The sequence below is a fragment of the Phocoena sinus genome, chromosome 4 (genome assembly GCF_008692025.1).
Source record: "Phocoena sinus isolate mPhoSin1 chromosome 4, mPhoSin1.pri, whole genome shotgun sequence".
Classification (NCBI taxonomy): Eukaryota; Metazoa; Chordata; class Mammalia; order Artiodactyla; family Phocoenidae; genus Phocoena; species Phocoena sinus.
Window position 1 is genome coordinate 47,864,068 of NC_045766.1, and position 18,587 is coordinate 47,882,654.

The 18,587-nt window shown below is 43.0% G+C and overlaps 2 protein-coding genes across 3 annotated transcripts in view; one reads left to right on the forward strand and one right to left on the reverse strand.

Annotated features, from left to right (window-relative positions):
* The window catches only part of LRRC34 (leucine rich repeat containing 34), a 19,312-nt gene extending 18,810 nt beyond the window's left edge, over positions 1–502 (reverse strand). Inside the window, exon 1 of one of the 2 annotated variants that reach the window (XM_032629846.1) lies at positions 334–502. In XM_032629846.1, coding sequence (XP_032485737.1) covers positions 334–433 — 100 coding nt within the window. In that variant the 5' untranslated portion in view covers positions 434–502. The remainder of the gene's footprint in view (positions 1–333) is intronic. The other variant, XM_032629845.1, reaches the window with a different exon arrangement.
* Positions 494–18,560, forward strand: LRRIQ4 (leucine rich repeats and IQ motif containing 4). The gene is made up of 6 exons (XM_032629844.1): positions 494–827; positions 3,578–4,628; positions 9,225–9,398; positions 10,836–10,974; positions 12,006–12,202; positions 17,397–18,560. The coding sequence occupies exons 2-6, from the start codon at positions 3,609–3,611 to the stop codon at positions 17,547–17,549; spliced, it is 1,683 nt and encodes a 560-aa protein (XP_032485735.1). The 5' UTR covers positions 494–827; positions 3,578–3,608; the 3' UTR covers positions 17,550–18,560.
* Positions 18,561–18,587: the final 27 nt, after the last annotated feature.

The following is an 18,587-nucleotide window of genomic DNA, read 5'->3' on the forward strand; positions in this document are numbered from 1 at the left end:
GGCCTTGCTCTCTGGAGACTGCACAAAAAGGGGCCCAAGAAGTATATCCAGACAACCTTCTCAAAGACGGTAAGAGCAAAGCGACACACACACTTTAGTACTTCAGGACAACCCACCGCGCGAACAGCGTACCCGCTGCGGGAACTTGGGGCTCCGCTCCCGCCTGCGTTTGGGGGCGCCCCGAAGTTCCGGCCACAGCTGGGGTTCCCAGGGGCACCGTCCCGCCGGACCACCTCTGGCCCTAAGTCTGCTCGAAGGAATGGACCTGGCCCCGACGGCCCTCGCGCGTTTCGTCCAGGCCAGGCCGGCGCCAAAGGACCCTCTATTTCTTACCGCTCCTGTCGGCTGCAGCCCACGCCGGAGTACGGGTCGTAGATGGGTCGGAAGGTGGGGTCCGGGACTCAGGCCTGGCCTCCTGCGGGCTGCGCTGCATGCTCTCTGCGTCCCGCGGGCCGCAGCAGCGGCGTTGTCATGACGACCGCGCGCATGCGCCAGCCGCCTCAGGCAGCCAACGATCTGCGCCGGGAGCAAATCCACCGCGCGACCCTGAGCGCCGGAACCAGCCGGCTGTGGCGACCTTCGCCATTACTCCCTTGGTCCCTGAGGCCTGATTGGGTGGGCAGTGACCGCCGATGCTATGGAGGCTCCTTGGGCACCCTGGCTCCTTTGCAGGGAGAAGTTCTCGAGGTTTAGGGGGCCCAGCTGATGGGCTAGGGCCCGGGGATACAAAGACGATTATGACACAGTCCTTTCCCCAAAGTGTGCACATACCTGCGGAGGCCAGGCGCAAAAGCACAGAGTGGCACTAGCACAGATAGGGCGCGGAGGTAAGGGAGCATAAAGGGGCTTGTTTATCAGTCTTGTGGAGGGGTGGGGGCATCAGGGAGGGCTTCTTGGAAGAGGTATCATTCTGACTGGCCGGGGTGAACCTGCCAGAGGGCAAAACTGCTTTGTGCGTTTCTGGAGATGTGCAGGTTCTTGGGGCTGCCCAGATGAGCCCAGACTGTGTATTGGGGGCGAAGGGGGAGCTGTGTGGCAAGCGAGGCCAGATCCACGTGGAGTCCTGTGCATCCTCTGAGAAGCAGAGCTGTTATGGGGCAGGGCGCTGGGAGCTCTCAAATGGGGAACAGCTGATGGAGGATGGATTTGACACGACCTAGGGGAGATGCAGTTGAAGCAGCTCAGGAGAGATCATAAAGCATCAGCTAAGACTGGACTTTGGGGAATGAGGAGACAGAACCCAGCGATAGTTACAGGGTAACATGTTCAGGATTTGGTACTTGGGCCTGGGGGAGAGAAAAAAAGGAAGGATGGAAGGAAGGCCCTCTATTTGGGGTTACCATAGATCGAAGAGAAGTGGAAGGCCCCTGTAGAGCAGCGGTCCCCAACCTTTTTGGCACCAGGGACCGGTTTCGTGGAAGACAATTTTTCCACAGACGGGGGTTGTGGGGGGGAGGTATGGGCGGGGTGAAAGGGGCGGGGGATGGTTCAGGCGGTAACGTGAGCGATGGGGAGGGCAGATGAAGCTTCGCTCACTCACTGCCACTCATCTCCTGCTGTACGGCCCGGTTCCTAACAGGCTGCGGACGGGTACTGGTCCATGGCCCGGGGGTTGGGGACCCCTGCTGTAGAGGACTCTGGAGCCAGTCAGAGACTCCTTGGCCTGAGCAAAGGTGTAAGGAAGATGCTCAAGGTAAAAACAGGCCAGTTAGGGAGACAGTTCAAAGGTGAAAAACAAAATGTCTGAGTCCTCTCTCCTTCCCACTACCCCACCAGCCAATTCCAGACCACCGCTCCACTGCCAAGAAATTGTGCCAGGCAAGGCAGAGGTCTCTCGAAACCCTGTGTGTCAAGAGACTTTTAAGCATCACCCACAGATTTTAAGCATCACTTGTATTTCTTCAGATTACACATGATGATGATAGAAAAGACAATTATATTTTCATTTACCCCACGTGCTACCAACAAAGTTGAGAGGTAGCCTGAAATACTCAAGTGTGAGTGTAGGTGCAACTCAGCACCCGCCCTTCCCTATTCCTCCCTTAAAGTATTTTGAGTTAAGAAAATAGGGGAAAGAGAGGTTGAGGATTAATTAATTGCTGCTCCAGGGGAAGGGAAGAATACTCTTCCAAAGGAGCAAGAAGGGCAGAATTAGACTTTTGTTCTAGAGAGTGACTAACAAACAGGGTCAGAACAGAATAAACAGGAAAGAGCTGCTTTAACCAAGCAAACAGCACCTACAGCACTGTTCTCCCCATCTGCCTTAGCAAAACAAAACAGTATTTACACAGAATGACAGCCTGCAATGTCAAAATGCATATCAAATAGGACGGTCAAAAAGACACCACATGTACAGCTCATTTTCGTTAGTACCTTTCTCATCACCCCCAGTGATTTCCAGGTATGGAGGAGGGATGTAGTTTGGGAAAAAAAAAAACCCTCCCTGATTGGGGGGTAGGGGAGCAGGGGAGAGGGATGCTGAGTGGATTCACTGGGTGCTTATGTGTCAAGAACTCGGAGTAGAGGTCTAACTCGAATCTGAGCTTTCTAGAAGTCAGAACCAAAGAAAATATGTGAGGATGTCATTGTTCCTTGTCGTCCCTCGGTGTCCTAAGGGATTAGTTCCAGGACCCACTGGGATCCCAATATCCGTGGATGCTCAAGTCCCTTATATAAAACAACATAGTATTTGCATATAACCAATGCACGTCCTCCTTGCATCCTTTAAATCACCCCTAGACCACGTATAATACCTAATACAATGTAAATGCTATATAAACAGCTGTAAATACCATGTAAAAGCTATGAAATAGTTGCCAGGGCACGGAAAATTCAAGTTTTGCTTTGTGAAACTTTCTGGATTTTTTTTTTGGGGGGGGTGGTACGCGGGCCTCTCACTGTCGTGGCCTCTCCCGTTGCGGAGCACAGGCTCCGGACGTGCAGGCTCGGCGGCCATGTCTCACGGGCCCAGCTGCTCCGCGGCATGTGGGATCTTCCTGGACCGGGGCACGAACCTGTGTCCCCTGCATTAGCAGGTGGACTGTCAACCACTGCGCCACCAGGGAAGCCCTCTACTGGCCTTCTTTACATCCACAATTCTCTGGGGGATTTAAGGAAAAATGCAATTTTTGTTTCGTTTTTTGGCCACGCAGCTTGCGGGATCTCAGTTCCCTGACCAGGGACTGAACCCAGGTCACGGCAGTGAAAGCCCAGAATCCTAACCACTAAGCCACCAGGGAACTCCCCAAAATGCAGTATTTTAAAGTACTATTTTTTTTCCTAATGTTTTCTCGGTGTTTATGGTAAGATCAATGATCTTTTGCAACCTTCCACATCCAACCTGAAAATAGAATCAAAAGAGGCATTTCTAAAAATTGAAATTAGACAATCCTTCTTTTAAAATATAAGTCAACCTGTTAGGAGAAAGAGGGGTATTCTCCCAACATGACACAAAAGCCTACATTTTATGTTGTGTCGTAGTGAGCACTCAATCAACTATATTTTATTTCTCTTAAGGATACCAAATCTGGTGGCAAGTAAACTGATATATTTTTTGTTTCTTTTCACAATATTTCAGATTTTGAATATTTGAACTTTCCATCAGAATAATGTCAAATGACAGCACAAAATCAGAACATTCATCTAGAATTCATCAGAAAAATGATCCACAACAGGTCTCTGATAGAACATTTTTCATTGACGCTTCTAATCAGAGCTTGCTTACCATTCCAGCGGAGATTTTAGGCTTACGAGAATTAGAGGAAGTGCATCTGGAAAACAACCAGATTGCAGAAATCCCCAAGGATATTCAGCATTTAAGGAATGTCAGGATCCTCTACCTGAACAAGAACAACCTGAAGAATCTGTGCCCCGAGCTGGGGAAGCTGAGCAACTTGGAGGGCCTGGACCTGAGCGACAACCCGCTCCTGGCCTCGTCCCTTCGGGTCCTCGGCGGCATCCGCAAGTTGCGTGAGCTCCGCCTCTACCGCACGGACCTGGCGGAGATCCCCATCCTCGTCTGTAAACACCTTCACCACCTCGAGCTGCTCGGACTGGCGGGAAACCACCTGAAATCTCTGCCCAGGGAAATAGTGAACCAGACCAAACTGAGGGAGATCCACCTGAAGCAAAACCAATTTGAAGTTTTCCCTCTGGAGCTGTGTGGTCTCTTCAACCTGGAGATCATCGACCTGGATGAGAACAAGCTAAGTGTCATCCCAGAAGAGATTGGGAACCTGACGAAGCTGAAGAAGCTCTACGTGGCCTACAACAGCCTGCCTGCTCTCCCGGAGTCGCTGTGCCAGTGCTCCAAGCTGTCGGTGCTGGATTTATCCCACAATCGCCTCCACTCCATCCCGCACACCCTGGCCGAGCTCTCGCAGGTGACGGAGATTGGGCTGAGCGGGAACCGCCTAGAGAAGGTACCGCACGTCCTTTATAGGTGGACCTCGCTGCACCTGCTCTACCTGCACAACACCGGCCTGCGGGTGCTGCGCCGCCCCTTTCGACGCCTGGTTAACCTGCGCTTCCTCGATCTCAGCCAGAACTATCTGGAACGCTGTCCATTGCAGATCTGTGAGCTGCAGAACCTGGAAATCCTGGCGCTGGATGATAATAAAATACGCCAGGTAACGATCCCCTTCCTGGCTGTGGCTATGCTCCCACCAAGGGCCCTTCCGTCCCTAAGCTGGTGTAGTTCTGTGTCGAAACATCAGGAAATTCGAACTGAGTTTATGAGTGAAAATCCGGGGTTAACAGATATATCCAACAGGGTCACCATTTATGTTACTTTCCCCCCCCCCCCGAATAGCAATAGTGATCATAAATGGTAGCTGATGTTTACTTACAATATGTACGTGCAGGTCACTGGGCTAAATGTTTTACATGTATTGATATTATCCCATTTAATCCTCACAATAACTTTTCGATGTGGGTGCTTTATCCTCAATGATCTATGAGGAAAATGAGGCATGGGGAGCTTAACTAACTTGTCAAGGCCACACACCTGTACATGAGAGAGTCAGGATGCCAACCCACAGCACTGGGTTGCAGGGTTCATGTTCTTAACAAGACTACCTCCTAACGGGGTTTCCTGAAACAGCAGAGTTCTCCGACACATACAGCCTTAGGCTTTAATGTTCCATTCACAGGAAACTGCAAAATCAGTTTGTCCCTAGAGAAACTCTCCCACATGTGTGCAGGGTGGTGTGTTCAAAAACGTACATGGTAACATTGCTGATAATCATGACGTACGGGAGATAATCTGAATGTCAGTTGGTAGAGGAATTCGCAAGTAAATTGCGGTATATTTGTAAAATGGAATACTACACAATAATTTAAGTGAACTGGAGTTATACGTGCCAATGTGGGTAGATCTCAAAAGTGTGATGTTTATTAAAAAGTAAAACACCTAATGGCAGAATATTATATCACATATAAATCTTTAATCACACAAAACTACATACACACAACACATTTTATGGATATTTTTATATGTAATAAAAGTATAAAAATAGGTACTGGAAAAAAAACCTCACAAAATTCCTAATAATGGCTGCCTCTTGGAAGAGGGAGGAAGTCAAGGAAATGAGGATGGGATCATAACTCAATTTGTTTTTTTTTTTTTTTTTTTTGCGGTACGCGGGCCTCTCACTGTTGTGGCCTCTCCCGTTGCGGAGCACAGGCTCTGGACGCGCAGGCTCAGCGGCCATGGCTCACGGACCCAGCCGCTCCGCGGCATGTGGGATCTTCCTGGATCGGGGCACGAACCCGCGTCCCCTGCACCGGCAGGCGGACTCTCAACCACTGCGCCACCAGGGAAGCCCCAAGAACTCAATTTGCAGTAGTTCATTTTGTCATTAACGAAAGGTTTGGACGGCGGGTACAGATGCTTTTTTAAATTTTATGTTTTTATTGAAATATAGTTGATTTACAATGTTGTGTTAGTTTCAGGTGTACAGCAAAGTGATTCAGTTGTGTATATATATGTTTCTTTTTCAGATTCTTTTCCATTATAGGTTATTACAAGATATTGAATATATCTTTTCTTTTTCATATTTGAAAATTTAAAAGAACAGAGTTCTGTTAAAAGCAAAAGACAACTGTAGAGAGAGAGAAAGGGAGGTTTGGAAATCAACAACAGTAACCAAATATTAGGTCTGTTTTTCCTAGCCGTGAACACCACTCTCATGTACTTCACACATTATAAAAGTCCTAGCCTTAAAGTTGTTTTTTGTTCTTTTTTAATCTTTTACTCAACTTTCAATTTCTAGAACTTTGGGTTTTGTTTTGTTTTGTTTTGTTTGGTTTTCCTCATTGCTAGAGAGTTTCAAAACTGCCTTTCAGGAAGTAAATATTTTGATGATGACTTTAAGATTTAGGAAGAGAATCTAGGACTCAATCTCTACTTCGGTAGCAGCCCACCTTGGAGGATTTTAGAGGTTCTATGAGAAGCCCTCTGCCCGGCTCCCAATTCTTCTGCAGCTCATGTAAGAAATTCCTTTTATAGTGAACAAAGTCTGTCATTCCACAGTTGGGAGTGAAAGGCTCAAAATATAAAGCGCCCTTGGGAAGTTCACTTAAATCCTATTGAGTCATGAGTGATACCTAACCCTTTCCTGTGAGATATTTTTAAGAAATCAGGGTGGAGGAGGGAATCACACACAGATGGCTCCTTAACAAAGATTAGCCTCACCCAACACCAAGTTTTACTGCAAGTCAAACTGCACCGAAATGTGAACACGTTCAACGTTATTATGTTGAACATGAAAATCTCTATGTACCAGTGCTTATTATTCTTCAGTTCTTATGATGGTATTTCTGCGGCTTTTGTCTTCCTTTTTCAATTTCCTATTATGCCTCCAGCAACCTCCCAATGCATTTCTCTCCATAATGACACGTTGCCTTTAAGCCAACGCCTTATCACACCCCAAAATTTGCCTCATGGGCTTCTGGCACTAGAAGCCTGGCCAGTTGCTTTTTCTTGCCTAGATGGAGGCAAAAATAGCTAACTTTCAGTGTGTATCTAGATGGATTTTATTTGTATGGTACATTTCTATTGTTGACTGAAAGAAGACAGACAACCTGAAAGTTGAGAATTATGTTTTATTTGGTGGACAAAACTGAGGACTTAAGCGGGAGATGCAGCCTCTCAGATAGCTCAGAGGGTCTGCTCCACAGAGGGAAGGGAGGAGCCGGGATATATAGGACTTTTTGCAACAAAGACTAGGTAGTTGGAACTTCAAAAGATTACTGTTAATTAAAGAAAACCAAATTCTCAAGTTAAGGAATTTAGCGCATTTCTGTGTATGGGAAGATGCAAGAGTCTGGGCTCACTGAAATCATTCCTTTGATATGCACCTCAGCTATCTAGGGCCATCCTGAGTCTCCTCAGGGTGTACGGTGGAGGGTGACTGCAGTGGCTGAGGGCTTGGGAGTGGGCAGCCCATTTGTCTCCATCCTGAGTTCCCTCAGGGCTCACTGTCAGGTGGCTGCAACATCTTTTGTTTTACTGATTTGGCTGGTAACATTTTTCATTCACACTATTAAGGGAGAAAATTCAACCTCAGAATGGCTACAGCTCAATTATAGTGTCAGCAATAATTGTTCTCATTTGACGCTCGGCAGGTTTTCTGTACATCCAAGTTTACTTACACTATACTTTGATATGACTGTGATGGGATTAATTATTAGATCTTAAATATCCTGGGGAAAAAAATCTTTAAAATTCAGTGGGCTTTTGAAAAAGAAAAGCTAAACCTATGAACGAAGTAAACAGCAATAAGAGTGAAATGACTAGGTTATAATGAAGTGGTTAGATTGAAAACTGTTTCCCCATTATTTTGGACTGCATTGAACGCAGATGCTTCCCATTGAAGGGATCTAAGGGCCTAATGAAGAGTTTTGAAATAGCCAAGAAGGAAAGCTTAAACATCAGTTTCTCTGGAGGTTGACTTGTTCTGAGTTTTCTGTTTTTAATGTTAATAAATAAGTAAAGCTGTAAGCAGTTTATAACTTTTTAAGAAAATGAACCCTCACACTAACACAGTAAAGAGAAAAATGGCTTATGGCAGATTCCAAGTGTATGAGACTTTGGCCTGTAGGTCAAAGGAAAGCCCACTATAGAGATAATCTATTCACTAATTATTTACCTATTCCACCCATCTAGAGAGAAATTGGGTTGAGCCAAACCCTATTAACCATTGTCATGAAAAGTAGAGTGGCAGATTAGGGAATGGGTGGGAGGAAAGCCCAAAGGCTGAAGCAGGGACCCTGAGGAAGGATTTGCCAGGGAACTATATTTCAAAATGAGTTAAGAAGCTATTAAGACACAGAGTTGGGCCTTTTTTCCTACAAGAAAATAGGTATTTCTGTAACATAATCAATAGGGTGATTGTGTCACATATTTTAAGAGTGAGATTTTTCCATGTGGTTCCAGAGGGCCAGAAAGAGGCCAATAGGTGGATGTCTTAGTGACACAGATTTTGGCTTGACAGGAGAAGGAAATTTGATAAGTAGTGGTCTTCAGCCAATGAGCTTTTCATCCCAGGAGGTGGTGTTTAAATATGGGCTGGATGGCTAGCTATGGAACATATTCCACCACCATATTAGAGGGTTAGAATAGAGAGACCTTTTTAAGGCCTTCCAACTCTGAAAGTCTGGGAGTGGGAGTCTGTGAAATGCCTGCCTAATACCAGGACAGATAGCCTTGGGATTCACTGGAGGACAGAAGATATAATTGTAATTCATTGTTTCCTTCCAACTGAGATTTTAACTAAAGTTTCAGAACTGCTGAGCTAAAGCCTTTGAGGGTGAGAGGTCATGTCACTAAATAGATCAGTTCCAATAACAGAATTAATTATGAATATTATAGTTGCAATATTACACTAATAAGCTTAGTACTTTTTCTGTCAGTAGTGTCAAGCATTTGATACACTACAGCTTAAAAATTTGCAATAAAGTAGGTTAAAAATTGCTCTAATTTTATCCAGTGCATAAAAGTAAAGAGCAGAGAGGCTGGGGGAAAGGTAGAACTCCAGACTTTATATATCTATGAGTATAAATACTATATATGCAAACATATGGTCTAACTTTTCATCAGTAGGAGATGCTAAATTGCTCTACTTATTTTTTAAACATTCTGCCTCAAAACTAAAAGCCCAATTTATTTTCTTACTGTTAAAAATAATCTTGACCTGAAACTTATCTTTTTGGAATTCTTCCAGTTACCGTCAGACTTTGGTTTACTTTCAAAACTGAAGATTCTTGGACTAACTGGAAATCAGTTTCCTTCCTTTCCAGAAGAAATCCTTTCTTTAAAGTCTTTAGAGAAATTATACATTGGCCAAGATCAGGGAGCCAAGCTTACCCATATGCCAGAATGCATTAGGAAACTACAGGTAAGCCTCCCCAAACGAGCAGGCAAAAAATTATATGCCCTGATTCCTTAAATTGGCTGATATTGAGAAGACATGGTGTTGTTCTCACAGGTTGCATGTGGAATCATCCATACAAGATTCCTAGCTCCCAGCAAGCAGTCACTGTTACACTTTGAGGCTTCCACTGTCTTCCTGAACAGCCCCGGGGATCCATACTCCAAGAACACTTTATTGTAATTGCTCTTGGATATGTCAAGCCATACTTGTTTCTACCGTGTGCTTTGGCACGTTTTATTTGCAGAAACTGAGCCATACCACTTTGCAATTAATTTCCACTTTTAAAAAATATTCCCTGAAAATTATACTATTTTGAAGTTAAGGTATCATACAGATGACATGGCTGGGAGTCTGCATTTTGGATGGGACAGTCTGATTTCCCTCCCTGCATATCATGGTGTACTTAACTATTGCACCAGGCTCATGGTGAAGATGGATCCACAGCACTATGCTAAATCCTAGCAAAGCAACAAGATGACATCATTCAAAGTAGCCATACCAGTGTGTCTTTATGTATGCGTACTTTAAAGATTTTGTTTTCATGTTCCTGGTGCCACACTTTAATAATGATAAAGTAGGTGTAACTTTAATAATGATAAAGTAGGTGTAACTACATAACTCCCAGTCCTGGAACTGAGCAATGGCAAGTACAGAACAGGTACGTCTCACCTATTCCTAATTCTCTATTCCTTTGCCCTGTGTTCACAGAACTCCTTTCGTCAACTTGCTCCTTGTACATGTCACGCCACACTCCAAAATCTTAGGGTGAAATGCAAACATTAAAATCTTGCCCAGGGAATCTGAAAATAGTTAACCTATTCTCTGTACATTTTGGTTACATCCACTTGGGCAACGTTGGATTGATGTTTGTGACAATTGCAGTTCTGTAGCAACTGCCACAGAGAATTAGCTGTTGAAAGGGAGCAAATGATATTTGTAGTTAAATGATCCAAACTGTTTTTCCATAAAGTTCTCGTGAAACAAATAAACACTAGACTCCCATGTTCTCTTTTCCCTGCATACGTGAGAACTGCAACTGATGGCTTAACTCAAAAATAATTGTAGTTTTTGATGATGATTCTTTAAACGTGTTTTTCCCTTTACCCCAATGCATAATATCCCCATTGAAAGAACATGGAGGGAATTCCCTGGTGGTCCAGTGGGTAAGACTCTGCACTCCCAATGCAGGGAGTCCAGGTTTGATCCCTGGTCGGGGAACTAGATCCTGCATGCATGCTGAAACTAGGAGTCCACATGCAGCAACTAAGACCCAGAACAGCCTAAGTAAATAAATATTAAAAGAAAAAAAAGAAAGAACATGGGAACTCACAGGTGATTCTGGTTACCATAATTCTTTTATCAATGTAAGGGTCATAATGGTATACTCTCATGTTATTTCAGAGTCTTAAAGAGCTGTATGTAGAGAACAATTATCTCGAGTACCTGCCTGTATCCTTGGGATCAATGCCCAACTTGGAAATTCTTGATTGCCGCTGCAATCTGATTAAGCAACTTCCAGATGCCATTTGCCAAGCACAAGGTGAGGAATCTTTGTAGATCCACAGCCCAGTGGAGTTTGAGGCCAGCATTTCCTGTGATTGAAGGCTTCCTTGCCCTACTAAAGATCAATCTCAGTGATGAGAGCTTAGACCTACCCCATCATCTCCTCGCAGAGCTTCCTAGTGGTGTGGGGAAGGCCAGGTGCCAGGTTAGTACAGCTAAGAGCCTCACAAAGGCAATTAGATTGTTTATTAAGAATTGAAAAGAAAATAGCAACTGCTAAGAAAGTTAGCATTCATCCATATAGTCATTATGCCATGAACAAGAATTTACTGAATACCTACTGTCTGCCAGAATTGGGAGCTGGGGGTCCTGTATTAAATTTGCTTTAGGTCAATAAGTCACTTGAATAAAAGGAAAAGGATTGACCGAGAGTAATGAAATTAGCAAAGGGGGTCTTTTGGAGCTACATGATTGACATGAAAAATCATACATGATTCATATTTGAACATGCAAACATTTTCCACTAGGCTAAACCACTATTTGTAAATCCATCTATTCACTGAACAGGCTTTTGCAGAGATCCTACTGGAACGAAATAAAAACTTTTTCTTTGCCATAATGTGCTGAATCTTCAGGTTTATAGATGTGTTTTCAAGCTATGACTTATTCTTTAATGAAAGGAGGATGAAGGAATATGAGTGGAAGCTGTTGCCTACCCATACCCATAGGACATAATTCAAAGATTAGCGGCAGGGGTGGGTATGAGGTACTCCTTAGTCATGCTCCTGACCATGCATTTTTATCCTCTCTTTGATCCCTGGAGGAATGGAACGTTCTCAACATTTTTTAGTATTTACTATTTTCCTGTCTCTAACACTGATTTACACTGGCTCCAACAACTTTGAGTTGTTATGAAAAAGAGAACTTGGTTTGCCTCATTAAATGTGCCGTCTTTTGTTACATGGCATAGGAGGAAACAAACATTTCAAAGTGATTGGACTAAAGCATGCATGCTTTAATTTTGCTTGTTTTTAAGACAAATTCATTATTTAAAAAAAATCATTTCAGCTTTGAAAGAATTACGGCTCGAGGACAACTTGATCACCCATCTTCCAGAGAATTTGGATAGTCTAGTGAATCTAAAAGTTCTGACACTGATGGGCAATCCCATGGAAGAACCCCCAATGTTAGTGTGTGCCGAAGGTGCTGAGGCTGTATGGGCATACTTTAAAGAAAGAAGAAATATGAAGACAATGGCAACAAAGGTAAAATCAGCAAAAATTTTGTATAACGTATTCACAGTTGCTTGGAGTGGGATTAGTGTTAAACTATAGATATATGAGGCTGCTCTTTACACATCTATACCTTGAGAATAGAGATTCTTATTTACTTTTATATCCCCAGGGCTAAGCGAGAGAGTTTTTAACATCATCCTAGCATTTTTTGTCTTTTCTGTTCCTTTTCTCTGTGTCAGATGAGAAGCTGACAAATAGGCAAAAGAAACCAAAACTTCAAATTCCCAAACTATCTAAAACTGTTGGACTATTCACTGGAGTGAAAAGCTTATGTTAACAAAGTCAGTAAGTGGAGGCTGAAAAATTAGAAATGAAAGCATTTATGGATCAGAGGTCTAGAGACCAGAGTTCTGCTCTGCCCCTAACTTAGCATCAAAGGGCTAAGAGCCTTGTCACTCTCTTCCTTGCCCACCAAGCCCATGGAAACATAAGGATATCCCAGACAGCCCAGGAACGTGTCCACTTCAGTCAGTATTCAGTATTCTTCATTCAACTGGTCCAAACCCCCATCATCTCAAACCCAGATGACTGCATTAGCCCTCCAACTAGTGTCCCTACTTCCTCACCTGCTTCTCCTGTGATACATCTTCCACTCAACAGTCAGACCTACGCTGTTAAAACCTAGGTCAGATCTTGCCGTGCCTCTGCTGAAGTGGACAACTCTCCATTTTACCTGAAATAAGAGTTAGTCTTTGGTCTGTAAGACCCTTTATCAATGGCCCTCAATCATATCAGACCTAACATCCTCCCTTTCCCGGTAAATATTGTGTGATACCTCCTTTACGCTTCTGAAATTAAACTCATAGATAATATAAGCTACCACAAACATAATTTTAATAAATCAAAATAATGCCTGAGCTGCAACATAGAGGAAAAAAGTTTATGTTAAAATATTAATTTTAATATGTATATACTCAGGAATGACTACACTGGAAGAATGAAAATAATATTTGGGGGATACTTCTTAAAAGCATTTTGAAAAGCCATGCACCCTCTTGCACATTTTAAAATTGATATTTAACCTGTTTTGCCACTAAGTTTAAATCATTGCAAAGGATTTACTTTCCAGTGAATTTTACATACTGACATCTTAAAATAGAGTTGTTAGACCAGTATTTTAAATGTATCCAATGGAATCTAAGTACCATTATGATTTGATATGTCAGTAAACATCAATTTACAAAATACTTAAACAAGTTCTTATCTTACATGCAAAAATTTTATGTCATTTCTTTTTCTTCTTGAACGTGTATTTCCATTCCACTTTCCCCTCAGAATTAACCTTGAGCCTTAGTGCAATTACTAGTAGTATAAAATTGACCAAAACAATATAAAATCTATTACAAATTTTGATATTTAATTATTTGACTTACAGGAGTTTTGGAAAGACTTTTTCACATAGGTTATATATCCTTGCATAAATATTAATTATTGCTAGAATGAGATAAAGTTCGGCATCAGTTCCATTCCTATTTTTTATTTTACAGATGAGAAACCTTGTTTAAATTCTTAAGTTGACAAGAATGGAAAAAGTTTTTTTTTTTTGCCTATATTGTTTTGTTTTAAGTGACAGGGCCTCACATATCTTTGAACTTCTTCCAGATATATCCCCAAAAATAGATAGCAGTTTTCTAAGCTTTTCTAAGCTGACAAATTAACTTCATTTTTCTTGAAGGCAAAGAGCCAGAAACCACCTGACTTATAAAAGGATTGGTTACCCAGTCTTTAGAGCCAACATCAATATTATTATTTTTTTAATACATTTATTTATTTTTGGCTGCGTTGGGTCTTCGTTGCTACGCGCAGGCTTTTCTCTAGTTGCGGCGAGCGGGGGCTACTCTTCGTCACGGTAGGTGGGCTTCTCATTGCGGTGACTTCTCTTGTTGAGGAGCACAGGCTCTAGGCGCACAGGCTTCAGTAGTTGCAGCACATGGGCTCAGCTGTTGTGGCTCGCGGGCTTAGAGCACAGGTTCAGTAGTTGTGGCTCACAGGCTTAGTTGCTTCGTCGCATGTGGGATCTTCCCAGACCAGGGCTCGAACCTGTGTCCCCTGCATTGGCAGGTGGATTCTTAACCACTGTGCCACCAGGGAAGTCTTACTATTTTTAATTATCTCTTTTTTTGGTGTCCCAGAGGTTTTTGGAGTCCAGGGCAACCCTCCTGGTCAGATTCAGGTAGATGAGAGGCTGCCAGAGGGGCAGTTGTGAAGGGGCAGCTACAACTAGAGGATCAGCAGTTGTGTTCCTTGGCAGATACATTTCAGGGAGGGGTACAGATGGAAGTTGAAGCTCTGGAAATGAGTTGCTTCCAACCTATCTAAGCCTGCACACTCTTGGAAAGTCTTTGTGGACCAGGGTGCATGTCACAAAATAGAGGTCTGTTAAATCTTAACACACAAAAAGCCTCATAAATTTCCAGAATCCCCCTCCTGGGCAATACTGTTCCCCTGAAAAATCACCACCTTAACTGATCTGCTGTTTCCACTCTGCATCTCATCCTTCCCATTTTCACTTTACTTCAGTCACAAATGGGGTCCTTGGTGTTTTTTTCAAGGCCCATGTGTGCTCCTGCTTCAGAGCCTTAACACTGGCTCCTGCCGCTGCCCAGAGGTGCTTTCCCCAGATGTGGACAAGGCCAGCCCTCACTTAGTTCAGCCTCTGCTCAAATATCCACATATCTGCCCTTCATCCACCTTATATAAAACAGCATACCTCCACCCGCCTCATTCATTCATTCGTTCAACAAATATTTACTGAGCTGCTACTATGTACCAGGCACTGGAAATACATTCACTGAACAAAATGGACAAATATTTCTGTCCTCATATTGCTTAAAGCCTAGTGTGACAGAAATAAGAACATGAAATATAAAACATAAAATTGTATACTATGTTAGAAAGTGATTAATTGGTATTGGAAAAAAGCTCAAGCTAAGGGGAACTGAGATTGCCAGAAGTAGTGTGTGTGTGAGTGTGTGTTATAGGGGTTTCAAATTTTTTTTTTGGTCCAAACATTTATTTAGGCAGGAAGAACTGGCAGAGTTCAGACTGCTGCTCCATGCTACTGGACTACTAAAGTAGCCACTTACTATATTTAATCTCTGTTCTTTCATCTGATCTTACTTCAGTTAGCTTTTTTTTTTTTAATTTTTATTTTACATTGGAGCATAGTTGATTAACAATGTTGTGTTAGTTTCGGGTCTACAGCAAATTGATTCAGTTATACATATACATGTACCTGTTCTTTTTCAAATTCTTTTCCCATTTAGGTTATTACAGAATATTGAGCAGAGTTCCCTGTGCTCTACAGTAGGTCCTTGTTGGTTATCCATTTTAAATATAGTAGTGTGTACATGTCAATCCCAAGCTCCCAGTCTATCCCTCCCCTGCCACCCTTCCCCCCAGTAGCCATAAATTTGTTTTTTTTTTTAAAGGATTATTTTTATTTATTTATTTATTTATGGCTGTGTTAGGTCCCCGTTTCTGTGCGAGGGCTTTCTCCAGTTGCGGCAAGTGGGGGCCACTCTTCATCGCAGTGCATGGGCCTCTCACTATCGCAGCCTCTCTTGTTGCGGAGCACAGGCTCCAGACGTGCAGGCTCAGTCGTTGTGGCTCACGGGCCCAGTTGCTCCACGGCACGTGGGACCTTCCCAGACCAGGACTCGAACGCGTGTCTCCTGCATTGGCAGGCAGATTCTCAACCACTGCGCCACCAGGGAAGCCCCATAAATTTGTTTTCTAAGTCTGTGAGTCTCTTTCTGTTTTGTAAATAAGTTCATTTGCTTTTTTTTTTTTTTTTTTTTTTTTTTTTTTAGATTTATAGGGGTTTCAATTTAATGAGATGGTCAGGGTAGGCCTCATTGGGAAAATGACTGTCTTAGCTCAGGCAACCATTACAATATATCATAGCTTGGGTGGCTTGAACAACAGAAACTTATTTTCTCACAGTCCTGGAGGCTAGAAGTCCGGGATGGTCCATGGTGCCAGCATGGTCAGTTTCTGGTGAGAGCTCCCTTCCTGCCTTGCAGACGGCTGCCTTCTCACCGTGTCCTCACATGACAGAAAGAGAGCAAGCTTTCTGAGGTCTCTTCTTATAAGAGCACTGATTCCATCATGAGAGCCTCACCCTCACGACCTTATCTAACCTCATTACCTTCTAAGGCCCAATCTCCAAATACCACCACATCGGTCATTAAGGCTTTTCAACATATGAATTGCGGGGGCAGGGGACACAATTCAGTCCATAGCAATGACAATTAAGCAAATTCTTGAAGAAGTGGAGGGGTGAACCATCTGAATATTAGGAAGAGTGTTCCAGGCAGAGGAAGCAGTAAAGGCAAAGGCCCTGAGCTGGAGCAGTGCCTGCGTGTGTCTGCATTGCTGGAGCAAGTGAGCAAGGGGGAGACAGTTAAGAGATCAGGAGGGAGGGGCAGATCGGATAGGGCTTTGTAAGCCATTGCAAGGCCCTGAGTTTTGGGGGTGGGGGGGTTTTGCTTGTTTGTTTTTGTTTAAGACGTGGATTTATTTAGAGAGATACACATTCCATAGAGAGAATGCCATCCATCTCAAAAGGTGAAAGTGACCTTGGGAGAAACACACTCCACAGACAGAGTGTGGGCCATCTCAGAAGGTGAGAGGCCAGGACTTGAGTTTTTATTCTGAGAGAAACAGGGAGCCACTGGAAGTTTCGAAGAGTCTACTAGAGAAGAGGTTTCCTGAGTAGGTGCGAAGGAATAGGATCTCAAGAACAGGTAAAGGCCGCCTGTAGGTAGGAGCGCAGGTAGTCCAGGAACAAGAGGAAGGCAGGGTACAGGCATACCCATTCCCCTTGCTGTGCACTGTCACCTCCGCCATCTGGCAAATTATACAGTCATGTGTTTATTGTTTATCGTCTATTCCCCTCACTGGGATGTGAGTTCCACAGAGTCAGTGACATTGGTATTTAACTGCTGTTTCCCAAATGTCTAGAACAGTGCTTGGCACATAAAGCACCAAATACTTGAAAAATGCTTTGCCTGGATGACTGGCCAAGTGAGAAAGAGAGAAAATAAGGTTCAGAGTTCTAGTGACATTCATTCTCCGCATCTTGAAAACTACATACCAGAACAAAGAGCCGTAACCATCCCCAGTCCACTGTAGTACGAGCTGATGCTCTTCTTGTTTTCAGATTCAGGCATGGTGGCGTGGAATAATGGTACGCAAAGGATTTGGGAAATTTGAAGACCTGCTAAAATTGCAAAAGAAGGGGAGGAATTCTCCAAAAGATAAGAAAGGAAAGAAGGATGTAAAAGGAAAATCTGTCAAGAAAAATAAGAAATAATTCTATAAATGTATGAATTGAGGTAATGAACCCTGATGGATTAAGAAAGCAAAATCTCTAGGAATTAGATGCCTACCACACAAAAGTTATTCACAGAGTTATGGTTATATATAAAAATAAAGGTTCTTTTACTGACATGTTGATGGATAAAAATGCTATGATATCTTCCAGTCCCTATCCTGTAATTTTGTTATTTCAAGAAGATCATGTAAATGGAATCACATAGTATGTAACATTTGGGGACTGGCCTTTTTATACTGTATAGTTCACTTCTAGTCCATCCAAGTAGTGCGAGTGTCGATAGTTCATTCCTTTCTGGTTGCTGAGTAGTACTGCATAGTTTGTTTCACCATTCACCCTTTGAAGGGTGTTGCTCTGTTTCCAGTTTTTGGCTATTATGAATAAAGCTGCTATGAACGTTTGTTCATAGGGTTTTGCATGAGCACAGGTGTTCATGGAATTCATGGGAATGCTGAAAGAAGTGAAGAATCATTACTTAAAACATCCCCATTTATACCACTCAAGACCTCCTCACCCTGATGACTTCCTTTTTTTTTTTTTTTTTTGGCCACACAGTATGACTTGTGGGATCTTAGTTTCCTGACCAGGGATTGGACCCAGGCCAACAGCAGTGAAAGCAGCGAGTCCTAACCACCGGACTGCCAGGGAATTCCCATGATGACTTTTTCTTTTAGAGTGGTATTGATTTCAAATTCTACATGTCTTTCAAGCAATGATTGCAGTATGAATTATTAGTGTAGCAAGAAGAAAGCAAAACATAACTTGACTGGAGCATATCAGAATAGAAATGTGTGAACAGACCCCTCTGCCATGCAATGAATTTCATGCTCTAGTAAGAGAAAAATAAAAAATTCCAAAAATCACTTAGAGCAGCACAGAAACTTTAATGAGTTTAGTAGGTTTTATGTGACAAATTCCATGCCAAAGAAATGCTCAGAGGTAATATGTTAATTTGTTTATTTTAGCAATAAAATATTTTACTTTATTTTCACAAGGTATTTTTTGATACTGGGTTTT

Coding starts and splice junctions, on each gene's coding strand:
- LRRIQ4 (XM_032629844.1), top strand. CDS start 3,609: ATGTCAAATGACAGCACAAAATCAGAACATTCATCTAGAATTCATCAG. Junction 10,975..12,005: donor TGCCATTTGCCAAGCACAAG/GTGAGGAATCTT, acceptor AAATCATTTCAG/CTTTGAAAGAATTACGGCTC. Junction 12,203..17,396: donor TGAAGACAATGGCAACAAAG/GTAAAATCAGCA, acceptor TCTTGTTTTCAG/ATTCAGGCATGGTGGCGTGG.